Source organism: Colletotrichum spaethianum (assembly GCF_022836535.1).
Source record: "Colletotrichum spaethianum MAFF 239500 DNA, contig08, whole genome shotgun sequence".
Classification (NCBI taxonomy): Eukaryota; Fungi; Ascomycota; class Sordariomycetes; order Glomerellales; family Glomerellaceae; genus Colletotrichum; species Colletotrichum spaethianum.
In genome coordinates this window covers 1,436,784-1,455,208 of record NW_026054778.1, presented here as the reverse complement: position 1 = coordinate 1,455,208, position 18,425 = coordinate 1,436,784, and the positions used below count along the sequence as shown (strand labels likewise).

At 57.6% G+C, this 18,425-nt stretch overlaps 5 protein-coding genes and 1 non-coding gene across 6 annotated transcripts; 5 read left to right on the top strand and 1 right to left on the bottom strand.

Moving 5' to 3' along the window:
* Positions 1 to 1,263: 1,263 nt before the first annotated feature.
* On the top strand, positions 1,264 to 3,867 carry ColSpa_04229 (uncharacterized protein; the record flags this gene model as incomplete). Its single annotated transcript, XM_049270441.1, has 1 exon — positions 1,264 to 3,867. One exon carries the CDS (start codon positions 1,264 to 1,266, stop codon positions 3,865 to 3,867), a length of 2,604 nt encoding a protein of 867 aa, XP_049126398.1.
* Positions 3,868 to 4,603: 736 nt separating this feature from the next.
* ColSpa_tRNA_107 lies at positions 4,604 to 4,687 on the top strand. The gene is given in 2 exon segments: positions 4,604 to 4,639; positions 4,652 to 4,687. It is a non-coding gene; the product is annotated as a tRNA-Ala (tRNA).
* A 1,497-nt stretch (positions 4,688 to 6,184) lies between these two features.
* Positions 6,185 to 6,742, top strand: ColSpa_04228 (uncharacterized protein; the record flags this gene model as incomplete). The annotated part of the gene is made up of 2 exons (XM_049270440.1): positions 6,185 to 6,407; positions 6,465 to 6,742. 2 exons carry the CDS (start codon positions 6,185 to 6,187, stop codon positions 6,740 to 6,742), a joined length of 501 nt encoding a protein of 166 aa, XP_049126397.1.
* A 3,390-nt stretch (positions 6,743 to 10,132) lies between these two features.
* Positions 10,133 to 13,689, top strand: ColSpa_04227 (uncharacterized protein; the record flags this gene model as incomplete). Its single annotated transcript, XM_049270439.1, has 3 exons — positions 10,133 to 10,139; positions 10,228 to 10,306; positions 10,434 to 13,689. The coding sequence occupies 3 exons, from the start codon at positions 10,133 to 10,135 to the stop codon at positions 13,687 to 13,689; spliced, it is 3,342 nt and encodes a 1,113-aa protein (XP_049126396.1).
* A 427-nt stretch (positions 13,690 to 14,116) lies between these two features.
* ColSpa_04226 (dolichol phosphate-mannose biosynthesis regulatory protein) lies at positions 14,117 to 14,429 on the bottom strand (the record flags this gene model as incomplete). Its single annotated transcript, XM_049270438.1, has 2 exons — positions 14,117 to 14,302; positions 14,373 to 14,429. The coding sequence occupies 2 exons, from the start codon at positions 14,427 to 14,429 to the stop codon at positions 14,117 to 14,119; spliced, it is 243 nt and encodes an 80-aa protein (XP_049126395.1).
* A 739-nt stretch (positions 14,430 to 15,168) lies between these two features.
* Positions 15,169 to 17,901, top strand: ColSpa_04225 (pre-mRNA-splicing factor CWC22; the record flags this gene model as incomplete). The annotated part of the gene is made up of 1 exon (XM_049270437.1): positions 15,169 to 17,901. The coding sequence occupies one exon, from the start codon at positions 15,169 to 15,171 to the stop codon at positions 17,899 to 17,901; it is 2,733 nt and encodes a 910-aa protein (XP_049126394.1).
* Positions 17,902 to 18,425: the final 524 nt, after the last annotated feature.

Here is an 18,425-nt window from a genome sequence, read left to right as displayed (position 1 = left end):
GCGTACAGTCAAGGGCTGGCCTAGTGCAAAGCGCCAGACGACTCAACGACCGTGAGATCATCAAAGACTGCTGCACATTTACAGGCGTATTGGTTTGGGAGGTTTTGGAACATGTAAAGGTTATGGCGGGGATGGCACTCGATACAAATACCATGGGCCAGAAACTGGGCCGCAGAGGCAGAGAAAGTGAGCTGAGAATGGTGGTGGATGGCGGCGGAAGGGGCTAAGGTCCTGCTCCGATTCATGGTGGCAGAGATTCGTCGCAAGTTTGTTAGACTAGCAAGCAAATGTATTTTAATAGATGTGAGCACGATGGGAACAATAACTCCTTTGACTCGGCCAATCTGCTCAAAACACTGCCGCCAGAATTGGACGACGGCACGGACCGTGACGTTTGAACGTTCGTGATGTAAGTCAAATTATGACAAAATCCATCCAGCAATTACATGGGTGAGTACATTTTGGGAATTGCAACACATGGCTAATTAGAACGACGGGAAATCGAGTAGGGAAGAGCCCTGTAATACGACAGCCCAATGATCAACTAGTGCGGGACATTGCCAAACCACGAAAAGCTTCATCAATTTCCGTGCCCAAGGTGTCTGGTAATTTGGTTAATAGAGGGGGCTGGGGGACGATTGAGGTTGGTCGAACGGGCGGGCCGGGGGTGGCGGTGCCTCCGACCTCTCATCTCTCATCTCCCTCTCTCGCGCGCTCTCTCATCGCCTCGGCCGCCCTCTCATATCGCACTCTCAGTCTCACTGACCTGGGTGGCGTGCGCGTCGCTGTCGCAACCTCTCTCTCTTTTTTCCCTGCGGCAGTTCACACGCATATACTGAACCGTTTCACCAACCAATTGATTCCATCACCATCATCGACATCATCGAAACCGAACACCTCTTCTCATTACCCACCGAATGCTGATCTCACACCAGCGCAGTGTGCCCTGACGACGGCGTCGAAATTTTACTTTTGCCCTGCGTCCATCGCCCCAGGAACATCCGTCGCACGGTCTCACCGAGCCACCTTCACTAGTGTTACGGCGCAAGGGCGCGCAAGGAGGGAGGCAAAAGAATCCCGAGGGAGGCCCAACTACCTATACAACCTACTGCGCGCAGCAGCGTTCAAGCTCCTCGCGCGAGCGCCGCGCAAAGCGCATCTGCATCTGCACAACGCATCTGCGCCTGCGCCTGCAGGGAGTGCATCGCATCTCATACGAGAAACGCTCCAAAGCCGTTGGGATACCAGCCAGGCTTATAAGCGATGGACCACCCGAGTCCGTCCGCCCGCAGTGGCGGCGGCGGTACGCCAGCGACCAGACGACAGGGACCAGCAGAAGGACCAGAAGTCGTATCCGACGAAAGCTCAGCGAGCTCGATGTCGGACGAGGAGGACGCGGGCGACGTAGGCCCCGGATATAGACCCCAGACGCCCACGCCCCCACCCCAGCGACGACAGCAGCAACCGCAACCACAAAACAATCCGCCACCACCAAGGGGTAGCAGGGAGAGGGATATTCGTGCAGAACGACACCGTGACCGTGATCGGGAAAGAGACCGCGATAGGGACAGGGACCGGGACAAGGATCGGGATCGGGATCGGGATCGAGATCGAGATCCGGGGTTCAAGAGAGGAGGACCGCCGCCGCCGCCGCTGGACAGGGATCGCGATCGAGAAAGGGATCGAGACCGGGACCGCGATAGCCCGCCTACGCCGAGGGATGCAAAGCGGCAGAGCTTCGCGGTGGACGACAAGTACTACGGCAGCGGGCACGGCGGCAGCAACGCCCACCACAACGGCCACGCCCGGCGGCAGAGTGTGCCGCCCAACAGCGCCAACAACGGCGCCAAGCGGCAGAGCATCACGGAACGGCTCATGAGCACCTGGACGGCGCGTACGGCACGGGAACCTGTGGGCGCCGCCTCGTCTACAATGCCGCCCTCACGCCGCGCCTCGTCCGCCTCGACGGCGGCGAGCAAGTTCAACCCGATGGGCCGCGTGCGCGAGTGGCTCGACACGTGCAATGCAGAGCACGGCGACCACTGCTCCAGCCCGCCGGGGGACACGTGGCGGCCGATATGGCTCATCGATTCGGTGAACCGGTGCCTTGTGCGCGCGCGCGCGACGGACCGTTACATTGCGCTGAGCTACGTCTACGAGCCGCCGCTGCCGAGCTCAAGGGGCCCTGTCGAGACGCTGAGGGGGAACCTGGAGATGCTGACGGCGAGCATGGACGACGCGGACATACCGCAGACCATATTGGATGCGATGTGGCTGGCGAGGAAGCTGGGCATCAAGTACCTCTGGGTGGACCGTTTCTGCATCGTGCAGGATGACGACGTGGAAAGGGAGGAGCATGTCAAGAACATGGCCTACGTCTATGCGAACGCGTACCTGACAATCGTGGCCGCGGCGGGGGACGCCGAGACGGGGCTGACGGGACTGCTGAGGAGGACGCCGCCGCCGCGCGGGGCCACGGCGAGGAAGCTCGAAGACCTGGTGCTCTCGTCGCGGTGGGCCGGCCGGGCGTGGACGGTGCAGGAGGGCATGTACTCCCGGCGCAAGGTGTACGTCTTTGAGGAGACTGTGACGTGGGAGTGCCACTGCGACGTGTGGCAGGGCTCGCCCACCGGCGGCCGCTTCAGCAAGATCCTCAAGGGCGGGAGCCGCAACGGCCCCTGCCTGCAGAGGGCGTTCCCCGCGGCCATGGGGTTCCTGCACCCCGTGTGGCCGGACATGGACGAGTACGCGCGCATCGCGATGGAGTACAGCGCGCGGCGGGTGACGCTCATGTCGGACACGACGAGGGCCCTGCGGGGCATCACGACGGTGCTCTCGCGGTCGTTCGCCGGCGGCTTCATCTTCGGCATGCCGGTGGGCTTCCTCGACGTCGCGATGCTATGGCAGCCGCGGGCCATGGTGCGGCGGCGGCAGATGATGCAGCCCGTGACGGGGATGAACCCGCTGCCGTCGTGGAGCTGGCTCGGGTGGCACTACGACGGCGTGCCCGCGGACCTCACGCTCTGGCGCGCCGCGGCAGACTACGTTCAGGACGCGCCGCCGTCCGGCAAGAAGGGCGCCGAGAGGCGGTTCAAGAGCCCCTACGCCTTCCGGCTGCGGTCGCTGGTGAGCTACGAGCTGACGGACCGGGCGACGTACACGCCGCTACCGAACGACGGCATGGCGTACCGCGACCGTAGGCACAGGAGGACGGTGCCGTTGCCCGCGGGGTGGTCGAGGAGCAGCGGCGGGTTTCGATATGCCGGAGACCCGGAGGTGGTGTTCCGGTACCCGGTGCCCGTGGCGGAGATGGCTGGCGGGGACGGGGCGATCGGGGGCTCGCCGTTCGGAGACTTTGCGCTGAGCGCGACGTTGTTGTCGTTCAGCACGACCATGGCGTTCCTCGAGGTCGACTTTGCCACGGCGAGGAACGGGGCGCCGCTCGACGCCAAGGCCGCCAACGCCGTGAACACGGGCAACAACACCGGTCCGGCAGCAGGGCTGGTCGCGCCGGGCAGGGGCTACGGCGTGCCGCTGGCGATTGGAAACATTTGGTCGCGGACGGGCAAGTGGTGCGGCGTGGTCACGGCGCACGACAGCTGGTTGGGCCTGCAGGGCGCGAACCACACCGGGGAGGAGAAGCTGGAGTTTGTGGCGATTTCGATGGCGAGCGAGAGGGGCGGGAGCCATGTGTTTGACCTGGACGCTTTCCGGGACAACATGGACGAGGACGAGATTGTGGACTTTGTCAACGTCTTGTGGGTTGAGAGGGTGGGCGGCGTGTGTTACCGGAGGGGGCTGGGGCATGTGGTACAGAAGGTTTGGGATGCAGTGGCGAGGGACCGGATCGAGGTTCTTCTTGGGTAAGAGAGGAAACTGTATCTAATGGAAGACTGGAACTGGTCGGCGATGTAAGGATGGCTGCGACGGGATAAAGGACCTGGTGGTGGGAGGCCATGGATGTATTTGATAGGGATACTGGGCTGGACTGCGCCACGTAACGTGGGCGAGGTGATTCACAATGTTTGGATATTCTGTACGAGATAGGTCCTCTAGGCTGGGCAATTTGTGTTTAGTAAAGCTTGGTAGCGAGCTGTATACCTCGATAGCGGGCGTGTTTGAGGTGTACATGACCTGGTCCCCTTCCCAGCGCTACCATTGTGTTGTGCGGTGCGGCTCACCGCGGCACGACTGACAGAAAGTCATGATGCCCATACTGGCTAACAACTTGAGAGTACAACCCTTGGAATGTCAGTCTGTAGTTGCCATGGAAGAGCCATCACAAGCAATTTTCCTCTGTACTGTGCGGGTGTAGTCTATGCATACATGTCAAGGTCTCAGTTGATCCCCCGAAACGGTGTCGCCTAAAGCAGTAACTGCCTATCCATAGCACACTTTTGTAATCAAAACTTGGTTATCTTCTAATTCTCCTTTTTCGGAGAGAGCAGCCCTTCACGTACGTGGCATTCCGTGGCATTTCCAGTCAAATACGAGTGCCTGAAAACGGCCGACGTTCCCACCAGTACCCCTCTCCCGCATGTCCACCCTTGCAAGCGCCCTACTTAGGCTATTAATCGGGATTAATTTTCAATTACTCATGTTCGGGCGCATGGTGTAGTGGTATCACATTCGCTTTGCATCTATACGTCTCTGCGAAAGGCCCAGGGTTCGATCCCCTGTACGTCCACGATCAATATCTGCTCATGCAGATGAAAATATTTTTGCGCTCTGCTTTCCATTTTTGTGCTTTCATTTCCCTTCTGTCGGGGCTGTCTTGCCTTACGCGAGCCCATCTTATCTACGGGTACGTGCATCCAATCCGGTAAGGGTCAGTCACGCCGGTCCTTTTGTCAGTGGAGCACCCATGCAGTGAAGACATCACGAGGTTCCGTTGGCAGCAAGTGTGTCAATCTAAAAACAACGCATGGCCAATACTGCAACAAAGAGCAAATACCGGCAAACTGGTCAGATTGTTTGTTGTCAACGCTGAATGGTCCGAGGACGCCGATGTTCACACGTTTCAACGCTCCGTTTCTGCTCAAGATTTCAGGCACGAGGAGAAACCTCTGGCCACGACGACGAAGAAGAGATGCTCGCTTAGTGACGGAAACCTTGAAAGAGATGTTTCCTTTCTCCCCTGCTGGCCGATTCAACATTCTACCGATATGGTCACTCAGACACGTCACGACAGGACAGGGTTCTCTGAGCAGCTTAGCCTTCCGGGTGGCTCGATTTCCACGGCCGAGTTTGGCTTTCTGTATGGTTTCGCCAGGTGTGGGCTCTCTGCCAAAGATGGTCGAGCAGTTGCGGCAACGACCCCGGACTCCTCTGTCCTATGGCACTCGGGCATCGAGTTTGGGCAGAAATGAGCATTTCCAACGATAACTTGGGAGATAGAAAAAAGGGAGTCGAAGCAGGACCGTTTTGCATCATCGAAGGCCCAGATGTCCACAACGGAAGGTAGACTTGCCCGTGGAGAGATTGACTGTAACTGACCTGGGGGTCCGACCATGACCAGCCAGAGCACATTGTGAAGCATGCAGCTGATCGGTTCTCCTGATGCTTACCCTCTAAGGATCGAAGTTTCTCTAAAACCAGAGAGGGATGGCCCTATTGCTAACGGTTCAATCTGAACTGGATTATGAGAAGTGGAAAAGACAAGGCGGAGGCGTGAGGAGGTGGCATATTGCAAAAGTTGACCCTAGATAGACTTGCAAGAACTATGACTATGGTGAAGGAAGCGGTTTGATGTGCGATATGGTGACATCCTTGTGTGGTTTCTGAGAGGTGAGCGAATATCTGCATGACAGGTTTTGATGTTCATTTGGAGATGCTAGTCTTTGCCAATCCGGTGGGAACCTGGAATTGGCCTCGGATGGAGCCGCGACCGAGAGTAGTTATATCGACTGCAATTTTATTCTATACAAGAAACAATTGTTGGCGATATCATATGTAGTAGGATCGATGATGGAGTCGTGATCTCAAGATATTTCCCGACGAGGATCCCGGAGATCGGGTGCCGTCAGGGTCCCCGGGCCGAAGCTTTTCTGAAAAAAACACTGGAGACTCGGTCGGTTATATACGTCACAGCTCCGCATGTTCACTCTTCAAACACACATCATCAGATTGGCCGTGAGTTGAAACCAGTATTGAATCGCAACGTACAAAGCAAAAAGACAACAAAATGGATCGCTTCGCTGCTACAGAGGGCGTTGAGCCGCACGACAGCTACTCCCAGATGGAGCCGTTCTCGGCCAGCGAGACGGCGATCGAGCGGGACCTCCGGCTCCGGATACGGGACTTTTACCGAACCAGCGACAACCGCGATCTGGACGAGCGCTGGATCGAGTTCTACACGCCTGGCGCCAAAGCCAAGATTGGACCTCAGGCGGCCGAGAAGCATGAGAGTACGTCTGCGATAAGATGTCGGGAAACTTTCTGCGGATGGCTGACTGGGTAAGCAGACCTCCGACAACTACGGACGGCGATGTGGAGCTCTGTCTCGGCGAGGAAGCACTGGATCACGAGCGCGATCGGCTCAGCTACCGAGAAGGGTGTGCACGTCATGCTGAAGGGGGGAGTAAGGCGCAAGGGTTTGGATGGAAGTGAAAACGTGTTCAGCTGGGCTGGTAGTGCACAGTGGGTGAGGCATGATGGGGAGTGGCGGATGGATGCATATCGAGTCTGGCTCGACCAGTGGACTGAGATCGAGGGCGAGCTGCCTGCTGTGTCGCAGTTCTAAGGTGTAACGTGCGGCGGCCCTGCCAAACGTAGATATTCAACGCAGAGATGTGCCGCCGAATGAGGATGTGAATTGGCAAGATCGATTAAGTCCAACCACCAGAGCATGGCACTGCGTCCTTGACAGTTGGTGCAATGTGTGTCTTGCAGGCCATTGTGTTTCACCGATGGCAATTCCTTCCCCATCTTTAGCAATTGGCAAATCGGTTTCGATCTCATCGATGACGGCAGATTCGTCCGTTGATGCATCCGACCTCAGACCGCTCTATGCGCTTTATTTGCGCTTCGTCGGCGTTGCGGCCACGGCCGACTCCGTGCCTTGCATCGTCGCACGCTGCTTCGTCCTGGCTTCGTCTCGCCTCGCTTTGCCTCATCGCATTGAGGGTGCCTTAGGTTATTTGGGCCGAGGATAGCCACAAACTCAGTTGTTCCCCAACAAAATGGCGACACTGCCTGCACCTCAGTTCTTGAAACGGCGAGGGCTGAGGTTCGCAGCTCCCCAAAGCAAAGCAATTTGAGAGGTTACGGGCATGAGGAGGGGAACCCGGGAGAACCCTACGTACGTCAGCGGTGGTGTGTTGTTCTCGTGGGCCTGAGGAGCACTGTGAGTGGCCTGTTCACCTGACGTGGTGGCCCCCCGTCCTCCACCGAGGGGTCAGGTGTCTTTGTCAGTTGGACGGTCTGGCCCAGCGCTGCCGGGTGTGTGGTAGTTTATGAGAAAGCGGTGCGATAGGATGGGGTGGACGGATGACCGATGACGGGGGGTAACGGGACGACCACGGTATTCTGCAGTAGGAAACCAGGAAGTGGGAGGCAATCTGCCAGCGGATGGCGGCAAAATGAAGAGGGCACCGTTTCGCTAGTTCTGCAATCCGTCCATGATTGCTTCGCCAAAAGGATGCTTGGCCGAGTAAGCATTGGTTGGGCCTGTGCCGCCAGTCATCAGGCCAAAGCGGGATGATGGCATCGGTCACCCCCGGATCGTCATTCCTATCCGTCGTCCGTCGTCCTCATCGCGGGCGCAGGCACGCGCAGGTACGCACAGCCCAGACGTCAGCAGCTGGTCCCGGCTACAGGCATGGTCTTTGGATTTTACGGAAACTGATGAGATTGGGGGAGAAAGCTCGGTGTTGGTGGTCGCTGACATCTGGTTTGACAATTTGGCTCTGGCTGGACCTCGCGCCGTTGCCGCCTGCAACTCCGGCCTCGGCAAGAGACTCTGTTTGTTCTGTATGCGCATGCAGAGCTGAGCTTAGGGGGTATGTGTGGGTGGGTGAGTGAGAGACAGCTCGGAGACTCGGTAGAAAGCAATGGAAGAGACAGTGCAATGCTGAGTTGAAAGAGGGGTCTTAGACAACTTTGAATTCGTAGTTGGAATCAGTGTTCCTCCAACATGCCGAATGTAGCTTGGATGTTTCCGTCGCCGGTAGCAAGCAAAGATAAGGTTACTGCGTATCTTCGGTTAGAGAAGAGTAGTAGATTGGAGGCGCTGGAACGCGTGAATTATAGAGACAAATAGCTGGCTGGACTGGACTCAACTCCGGTGATCCAGAAGTAGAACACACAATGACAGAATGGGCCAGGGCGTGCAGAGTGTCAAGAACATGAGCACCCACGCCCGCTGGACTCTGTAGGAACGCACTTCGCCTGCCGTGCTTGCGCCAAAAAGGTACGCGGTCCAGCCGGGGCCCATAGTATGTACCCTTCGTCAGCTGATGAGGTCATGCCCAAGTTGTCCGGCAACCAAACGTCGCAGCAGAGATACGCCGAGGGACATGTCAAGGTACAAACACCAGGCCCCCCGGATCAGTGTCCCAACCCCCTGTCCAATGCAAGCTGGGCCCAGATTGGTACGCGGTATCTGTAGGTATCTGTATCCGCACTGCGTCCTGCGCGTTGCCCGCGATGCGCACTGCCAGCAGGTACCGAGCGGCGGTGGTTGAAGCCGAGGAATACCTCCCACTTGGAACCTCTCACTTCGCAGTCGCAGGACGGAGACAATGCCAGTGCTTTGGAGGTGTCTCCCAACACCGTCGAACACCCCTCCCCCTCCAGTCCAGCCCCCCAGTCCTGGCAAATCTAGCAAGCTGTCTGCACTCGACATCCCTGCCCCCCCTTGGCTCTGGTTCCCCCAACTGACCGGTTGAGATGGAGGGCGCGGAGGGGTGGCTTGGAGGGGACATTGGATTGGGGGATGCCGCGCCGTCCTCGGGGGTCGGATGAGAGAGCAATGGAAGAGAACGAAAGCACGCGAAGACCCCGCACCCATCGGGCGGCCAGTAATGGCTGAAGATGAGGGTACGTAGTTAGTCGCTGTTGTTGGCGAGTGAGAGTTGACAGAGTTACCGGCCTCTTGCATGTCGAACAAACCACCTGGGTGGTTTGTCACTCTGTCGGTTCCATGGTGACAGTGTAATGTGATGAGGTGGTGCCCTGCTGCTTGGCTAAGTAAGGAAGGTCTCCCACCGGTATCTTATCTTAGACGCCGCCGCCATGGAGGGGTGGTGGAGGTGTCAGAGAGAGAGTGCGAGAGAGAGAGAGAAAGAGAGAGAGGAGAGAGTGGGAGGGAGGGAGAGGGAGAGACCCAGAGGTACCTGACCAAGATCCATCCCGGCCAGACCAGGACCTACCTAGGTACGGCAGCTGGCTGCTGGCTGATGGCTGATGGCGGGGAGCACGTACCAAAGCAAGCCCAGCCCACCTACCCGCACTGAGCGGGATCCATATCGGACCTTGCCTGACCTCACTGACACCGACACTGGACTCTTCCCCGTGCTCTCTCCTTCGACTCATCAACACCAACATCACAAACCACGAACCACAATAGCAGCTATTCCCGTGAACAAATCAGTCACGTCACGTCCGTCACGACCTGTCACGTCTTTCCTCTTTCTGTCTCTTTCTATAGATGTTTCATTTGCCGTCCTAGTAATCTGTCTCTCTTCCTCTCCACCTTGGCTGTGCCTGGAAAGGAAGCCGCTCTTTCAACTCTCTTCTGTTCATTCGTACACTTTCAACCACCGTCCATCTTACCTACCTTGCTTTAACGGCACCCGCCATATTCTGCCTTGCTTCTGTCCGCCTTTGAGTTGCCATACATAGCCGTCGCTCTACAAAGTATTTCCACAGCACCTGCGGCACTTTCGTCATCCGAAGTCATCTGCCGCCTTTTGGTCGACTCGGCGCGATCCCCTAATAGACCGACAACTCTGTCTTTTGCAACCCTCGAAAACCTTCCAAAAGACGATACCGAGCCGCTGACCGCCGCTATCCACGACTCTTCTCTCATCCAACACCTCGGCCCTTTCCATAAAACAGGTAGAAGCTGCCTTGCGGAAACGCAGGTCCTTGGAGCAGGAGACTGCTCCAACTGCGGCGCAACACCACTTGAATGCCGAGTAAGTTCGGGCGCCTCTTCCAACTTTATGCCCCGTACGCGCCGCAATCCTCATAAGAACCGCATACTCATCATCTCTTTCTATACAGGTTCGAAGAAGGACAGGAAGAACGCGAAAGATGGTGCAGTTAGCGCCGCGGTGACGAAACTCGCCGCGGGCAAGTTCGCGTAAGTTTCCCCCTTCCACCCCTGCTCTTATTTGGAACCCCGCGATAGTCGGCGTTGAGTCACTGTTGCTCCCCCCCCCCCCCCTTTTGTCGTGACAACAGTCTAACAACCCAAAAAGAAACGGTAGTCCTTCCAAGAGTCCTCCGTCCGATGCATCGTCGCCTCCTGTAAATTCTCCCGACATTCAACCCATAGCACAAGGCCCGTCTCCCTACGATGGGCACCCCACCATCTCGCCATCTCTGGATGCTCTTTCCACAACTTCCGCCTCAGCTGCGAGCACAAACCAAGACTGGGCAAGAGGAGGTCTCGCCGGCTCTCCAGGCAACCTGATCAGTCTCATGGGCGAGTCACCGCCCACCCAGCCTTCCTCCTACGAGGATTCTGGCCGCCTCCACCACGGATGGGCCGTTCAGCGCCAGTCCTTGACTCCCCAAACGGCCTCCCCTTCCCCTCCCAACAGCATGCCAAACCACATGAAGCGGCCCCTCAGCTTCCAGATGGACGCCCAATTCCCACTCGAGGCCTACCATCAACCGGCTGCAGCTGCAGCATACCGTCGCAGCTCCATGCAATCTCAGCTGTCCCACGCCAGAGTCGGTCCACAACCCCCACTCCCCCACCAGGCCCAGCCGCACTTCTATGGTGCTCCCGACATCGATTTCGATATGGCTTCCAAGGCCGGTATGAAGGCCGGCGAGAAAGGCTACTACTTCGGCTTTGACACGCTTCCCTCGACACACACTGAGTTTGTGCCGGGATCGGACAACGTCGCGCTGGCTGGCTACGAGGGTGGCCTCGAAGTCTATTCGGTCAGCAAGCGCGGCCTGGATCGTGTCGCCGGTCTGAAAGGACTGCGAGGAGGCGTTTACGACGCCAAAATCTTGCCGTGGTCGAACCCCGGTAGCAAGGTCGACAACTCCCCGCTCGTCGCTATCGTCATTCACGGCCCAGTGCTGCCACAGACGTCTCCCGAGATCGCGATCCAGGCAGCGAACGATCGCGTTGCCGAAGACAGAGCCGACACACCTGGCAGTCCTCGAACAGACGGCAGCCAGAAGGGCGGCCCCTCCGGACGGTTCACGCCCGCTATCGAGTTCTACCAGACATCAGTCGAACTGTATTCACTCAAGACTGGCAAGCTAGTCGACGTACTTCTTCAGGCTCCCAAGGTCCCTCTCTCGACCCCGGTCACCAGCCCGATCTTCAAGGCACCACCTCCCACGGGTGCATTCACCATCAAAGCTGATGCCGGAAACATCGTTGTGGCTTCGGGCACAAGTGGAGAGTGCTGGGTTTACCGCTCCATCCCGGATTCCGACGAGGGTGCCAGCCGGTTCGGCTGTGTTGGCAAACTCTGGACCAGCCTCCAGCAACCTCCTAGGGGCGAGGTTTCGGAGGAAGCAGAGAGGCGCCACTCACCGGCGCCCCCACGACCCAACCCGCAAACCCCGATACTGTCACTCAACGGCAAATGGATTGCCTATTGTCCTCCCGCGGCTTCTTCACAGATTGCACTCCGGGCCCAAGTCCCGGTACCCGTTATGGGCAAAGCTCCTGGCATCTCCTCGGTGACCTCGCCTGTACTGCCCCCAGTCACCGGTTCGGTTGACTCTCCCATGGCTGAGAGCATGGTGAACAAGATCATGCGCGAGACGACGCAAGAGCTGATCTCTGGAGCGAAATGGGTCGGCCAGCAAGGACTGCAGGCTTGGAACTCATACTGGAACAAGAACACGAACCAGACGCCTCCGTCGCAGTCTAGGTCGCCTCCGTTAACAGCTCAGCAGTGGGCTGGTTCGTATCCTCCCCGTCACGATGCGCCTCAATTCCCACCGACACATGGCACACCTGGTCAGGCGGTGACCAAGGATCCCGGCCTCGTCTCTATTCTGGATATGGACAGCTTGCCAACTTCTACAACTCTGCACCCCCTCATTACCTTCGCGTCGCCGCTTGGCTGCAGCTTCTTGTCTTTCTCGCCCACGGGACTGTCTCTTTTCACGGCTAGCGGCAAGGGTGATGTGCAGACGGTTTGGGATCTGATGTGTATCCAATACACCAAGTCGTCGCCTCTTCAAGTGTCGGCTGCCAACAACGCGGTCGGCCCAAGAGTTCGCCAGGTTGCGCAGTTTTCGCGGATGACGGTTGCTCGGATTGTCGACGTTGCCTGGTCGAAACCGAACGGGGAACGGATTGCGATGGTCACCGAGAGAGGAACCGTTCATCTTCTCGACATGCCTTCCAGTGCCTTCACCTGGCCGCCACCTCGCCGTCGCAAGGCAACAGAAGAAAACGGTGCTCCTTCTTCGGACGCACCCAGCTCTGCAGTCTCGATTGCTTCCAGCGCATTTGGCGCAGCTTATCATGCCGCCAGGCCTTTGATCACTAGGCCGCGTAGGAGCAGCGTGAATGCCCAGGGCTTGGGCAGTGGCAACTTTGTCGATTCTGCAAGCGTAGGTGGGAGGGCTATCGCTGCCAGCATCAGCCATTCCCTGGGCAAGACCGGCGTCGCCATAAACCAGCTGCGTCACACAGGAGAAAACCGCGTGTCTCTGCCACAAAGCTCAACGCTCCCAGGCTCGTCGTGCGTTGTGTGGATTACTGGTAGAAAGTACCATACACTGTACGTCGTCGGCGACGGCCTCGTCCGTACGTTCCCGTCCAAGACTCGTCGCTCGTCAACCGCGACCAGCAAGCAGCGAACGCCTCGGGGACTTCGTTATAAGGATTTCAAAGTTCCCGCTCTGCCTATCGATGGCTTGTCCCCTGCAGTCCGACAATTCATCGACTCCGACGAATACCTGGATCTGTCCGACAGAGAGATGGACGCAGGCAAGACGCTGACCCTGGACCCGCGAGCTAGGCCGCTCCAAACCGACCTAAGCGCTGAAGCCTCTATCCCTCAGGCCGAGATAGAGTCCAGTGCGCCGTATCAGCCTTTCCATACCGACAGACGCGTGTCTCTGTACGAATATGGAGGTCAATTAGCAGCTTTGCCGCCTTCGCTAGCTGCTCTCATGGCTGACACTGCGCTGGAGGATCAGGCGACGCCAAAGCAGAGGAAGCGGCAGCAACGCTCGCGTGCCCGGCACACGCCTGTAGCGACGGACTCGTTGCAACCATGGGCTTTTGGCCAGCCTCTCAACCTTGTCAAGCTTGACACAGGACACCACTCGATTTCAGAAGATGAATTCAACATCTCGGATGATCATCGTGCGCTTCCACTGTCATCGATGGAGAGAGTGATGCATCGTGGAGAGAACGGCGATGAGATTGTTGTTACGACTCGCCGTCGACGTGGAGCACGACACATGGAGGACGAAGATGGCTTCTTTGAGGATGATTGCGAAGTCCTCGACTTCGCCGATCAGAGAGTTTGAGAAACGATCCAAGAGGCGTTTGGAGCTAGATTAGACCAGTAGTCATTTGCGCCATGATTTTGTCTAGAAATGTGCAACAAGACACGTGCAGGCTGAGGCCTGAGATCATTGGGCATTACATGTACTTGGCCGGTCGTGCCACTCACTCCTTTATTTGGTGTTTTGGGGGGTTCTCCCTGGTCTAGGGTATAAGTCCTTGAAGATTATCAGAGCAGGTAGCCCTTCTGGCAACGTGAGCTGCGCGCTCATTCTCCAATAAAACCAGCTTAGATACCCATCTCGGTGCTCTTGTGCACACAGTGACCCATGCCTACTAAGCAATCATCATTGATGTCCTTGCCATTCCAGACATCTAACCATGCCAAAACTTGGTTCCGGCTTTGAGACGAGCAGCCATTATAATAACCTTCCATTTCCTTGCTGTTTTTTACGCCTTCTTCTTCGCGGCAGCCTTGGCCTTGGCGGCCTTCTTCCTGTTGCTCCGGATCATGACAGTCCCCAAGAAGGAGCCGACGACGGCGGAACCGAGGAGGATGAGAATGACGGGAATACGAATTGCCCAGACGCGGGGAGGGAAGAAGTTCTGGAGAGGGTGGCCTTCATCGACAAAGGGCTATCGCAGAGGGTGGTTAGCAAACCTTGCTGGCCACTTGTAGAAAGGGCAGGATAGGAGGGGTGTTTACCATGAGCAGGGTCCAGATGGAGTAGTATGTGAAGATCACAGAGGCAGCCACGAGCATGGCGAAGCCGACGAGAGTTCCACTCTGAAAGAAAGAGAAGCATGTGTTAGCTAGCTGTTGCGATGTTCTGTGTCCTCTCCTCCCTTGCTGCACAGGCAAGCGCGTAATGTGGGATGCATGCGGGTTCCTTCGGTGGCTTCTCAACGTACCATTGTCGATTTATTGGACGGGGGGGGGGTTAAGGAGCGTGAAGAGAGAATTGGCAGGTAGCGGGTGCAAGCGATGACCGTCGTTTTGGATAATGGGTGGCCGGTTTAGAAGAAGATCGTGGGGGAGGAGAGAGGAGGATCGAGATGAGGTACGTCAGGCCAGTAGTAGCTGCCGTGGCCGATCGGGAAAAATGTCGTCGCGATTTCAGGGGATGAGGGCGGCGCGCCTTGTGGACTGGACTTAACTTCTCTTGCGCTAAAAGGAGCTGCCACGGTTGACTTAATGAATGGCTTGACTTCTAGCCAGGCAGGTCCCCGGTTCTTGGGCAGCTCCAGCCGCATGGCCCGTGCTTCGTCCGACGAATGGTGGGTCTTGATGTTCCCAGCCACACTTTGGATTTTTAGGTAACTCCTGCCCAAGGATCCAGTTGCGTCAAAGCAGTAACCTTTTTCCAAGGAAAAAAAAAGAGTTCCAGCAACACCAACGCATCTCCGATTAACCTGCCGCCTACTCCTTGACGTTGCAAGACCCCCGACGCGATTGTGAACCTTCGATAGGTGCTCTGGGGACTTACAGACAGCGAGGCACGATGGCATCGGCAGACGTTGGCTCCCCGCGCCTCGAGCGGCGCGAACGCGATGGCGAACTTGAAGACGATCGTGACGGCGGCGACCGTCGACATCACCGCGACAACGAGCGCCCTCGTAACCGAGACAGAGAACGCGATCGCGACCGCACCGACAGCTACCGACCGGCTCACAAAGAACAGCGACGCCCGACACCGCCCGTCAAGACTGAGGAGGAGAAGCAGGCCATCGCAAAGGCCGAATACGAAAAGCTGCTGTCCATGCGATCCGGAGGCACATACATCCCGCCCGCGCGACTGAGGGCGCTGCAGGCCCAGATCACCGACAAGAGCTCCAAGGAATACCAGAGGCTGATGTGGGAGGCGCTGAAGAAGAGCATCAACGGTCTGATCAACAAGGTCAACTACTCCAACATCAAGCACATTGTCCCCGAACTGTTTGGGGAGAATCTGATCAAGGGCCGCGGCTTGTTCTGTCGATCCATTATGAAGGCGCAAGCGGCGTCTCTGCCCTTCACCCCTGTCTTTGCGGCCATGGCGGCTATTGTCAACACGAAGCTGCCTGCCGTCGGCGAGCTTCTGGTCAAGCGTCTCATCATGTCCTTCCGCAAGGGCTTCAAGCGCAGCGACAAGGCTGTCTGTGTCTCGTCTACCACCTTCTTGGCGCATCTCATAAACCACCAGGTCGCTCACGAACGACTCGCTGGTCAAATGCTCCTCCTTCTCCTTCACAAGCCGACGGACGACAGTGTCGAGATCGCCGTCAACTTCATGCGTGAGGTGGGACAGCACTTGCAGGACATGCAGCCTGCGATCGCCTTGGCGGTCTGGGACCAGTTGAGGAATGTATTGCACGAGGCGGACATCGACAAGCGCGTGCAGTACATGATCGAGGTGCTCTTCCAGGTTCGGAAAGATAACTTCAAGGACAACCCGCCCATCAAGGAGGAGTTGGACCTGGTGGAAGAGGAAGACCAAATCACACACATGGTCGACCTGGACGGAGAGATTGACGTGCAAGACAGCCTCAACATCTTCAAGTACGACCCGCAATGGGAGGAGCACGAGGAGGCGTACAAAAAGTTGAAGGCCGAAATCTTGGGAGAGGGCAGCGACTACGACGACGACGATGATGATGAAGACGAGAGCTCAGAGGAAGAAGAGAACGAGGAGGAGAAGGCGATGGAAATAAAGGACCAGTCCAACACTGATTTGGTCAACCTGCGGCGCACCATCTACCTGACAGTCATGTCGTCCATCGACCCCGAGGAAGCCGTACACAAGCTGCTACGAGTCAATCTTCCGGCCGGCCAGGAACCGGAACTTCCGTCGATGATTGTCGAGATCTGCTCCCAGGAGAAAACATTCTCCAAGTTCCACGGTCTGATTGGTGAGCGCTTCGCTAAGCTGAACCGGTTATGGACTGGTCTCTTTGAGGAGTCGTTTGCCGACTACTACAGCAAAATCCATCGCTACGAGACGAACAGGCTTCGCAACATTGCGCGCTTCTTTGCGCATTTGCTTGCAACCGACGCCATTGGCTGGCATGTTTTATCCGTCATTCATTTGAACGAGGACGAGACAACTAGCAGTTCCAGAATTTTCATCAAGATCCTCTTCCAGGACATCGCCGAGGAGCTTGGTATGGCGAAGCTCCAGGCGCGGATGAAGGATGAGATTCTCCAGCCCAGCTTCGTCGGCTTGTTCCCTCGCGACAACGCGCGCAACATCCGTTTCTCCATCAACTACTTCACCAGTATCGGCATGGGCGCTCTCACAGAGGCTTCCAGAGAGTATCTTCAGAACATGCCCAAGCCGACTTTGCCCGCTCCGGCAGCTGCCGATTCCGACTCAGAGTCGGTTTCTAGTTACTCTTCCTACACCGGCTCGTCATACTCCCGCTCGCGGTCAAGATCGCGCACGCCCCGGCGTGCTATCGACCGCAAGTATTCCGACTCCAGATCCCCTTCTCCACGCGGACGAGGGCGCTCCTACAGCCGGGGCCGGAGCTCGACCCGATCTCGCTCTTACAGTCGCTCGGTCACGCCTCCTAGAAGAGGACGCCGCGATGACTCTTATTCCGCAAGCCCGCCGAGAAAACGCGGCCGCTCAGTTAGCTATTCTAGGTCTCCCCCTCCAGCCCGAAATGGCCTTAGGGATCGTAGTCTCAGCGCGACGCCACCGCCTCGACGGGTTGCCCGGAGAAACAGCCCATCCGTCAGCAAGTCTCCCTCGCCACGGAGAGGACGTTCCGCCTCCTATTCGGCCAGCCCCCCGCCTGCCCGAGGCTCCGTTCGAGGCTCAGCCCGTGGCCGTAGCCCCAGGCCAGACGTTCGCCGCGCAGCCCGGCGGAACAGCTCGTCGGTGAGCAGTGCGCCGCGGAAACGCGCCCGCTACGACAGCCGCTCTCCTAGCCGCACACCGAGCCGTGCGTCCTCATACGACTCGCGGTCTCGCTCTCCTGTTGAGCGCCGTGGGCCAAGAGACAGCCGTTCACCTCCGCCCCGTGCACGGGGCCTTGCCAGCGTCTCGCCCCCGCCCCGGGCTAGAGTCGCCCGCCGCGACGATTCGATGTCGAGATCGCCAAGCCCTCCGCCAAAGAGGTCGCTCAAGAGAAGTTCGCCCGATGATCGGGGCAAGGGCTCGAGGAGTCCTGTGGGTGCGAAGCGGAGGAGGTACAGTGACTCGGTGTCCCGGTCGCCAAGCCCGCCACCGTCGAAGAAGGGCCGGAGGTGAAGCCGAGAGTGGGGGGTGCTGGGAGGAGGAGAAAAAGCAAGCGAAAGTGTATAATGGACGGGGGAGGGGGTACATTGCCCATGTGGGATGGGTCAGATTGATGTTTGTAAAGCTACCGAGAGACGTGGGAAGGGGGTGGTGCAATGTCAAAGGACGAACTCGCCGCTTGAGGCGGCTTCTCAGTTTCTTGTTCTTTATTCTGTCACCTTGTACAGTATCATGGTTAGCCGTGTCGGGGAGAGTCATACTCATATTTGTTCGCTCTGAAATGCTAGCCCATGACGTACTTCCAGCTTGTTAAAACAACATCCCGTCAAAGCCACGTATATCAAGTTCCTTGGCGATACTGCAGTGATACCCGGGGTTTTGGTCCAAGAGTTAAACACTCCCCCGGTGAATCCGGACGTGGAGCCGACGATGAGAAGTGCTGGTGCCCGGTGAACGGCCCCGACGCGCTCGTCGACCGAGCATATATATACTTATCAACTCGCTGACCTGCCTTCTGTCCCAAGACGGCAACCCGG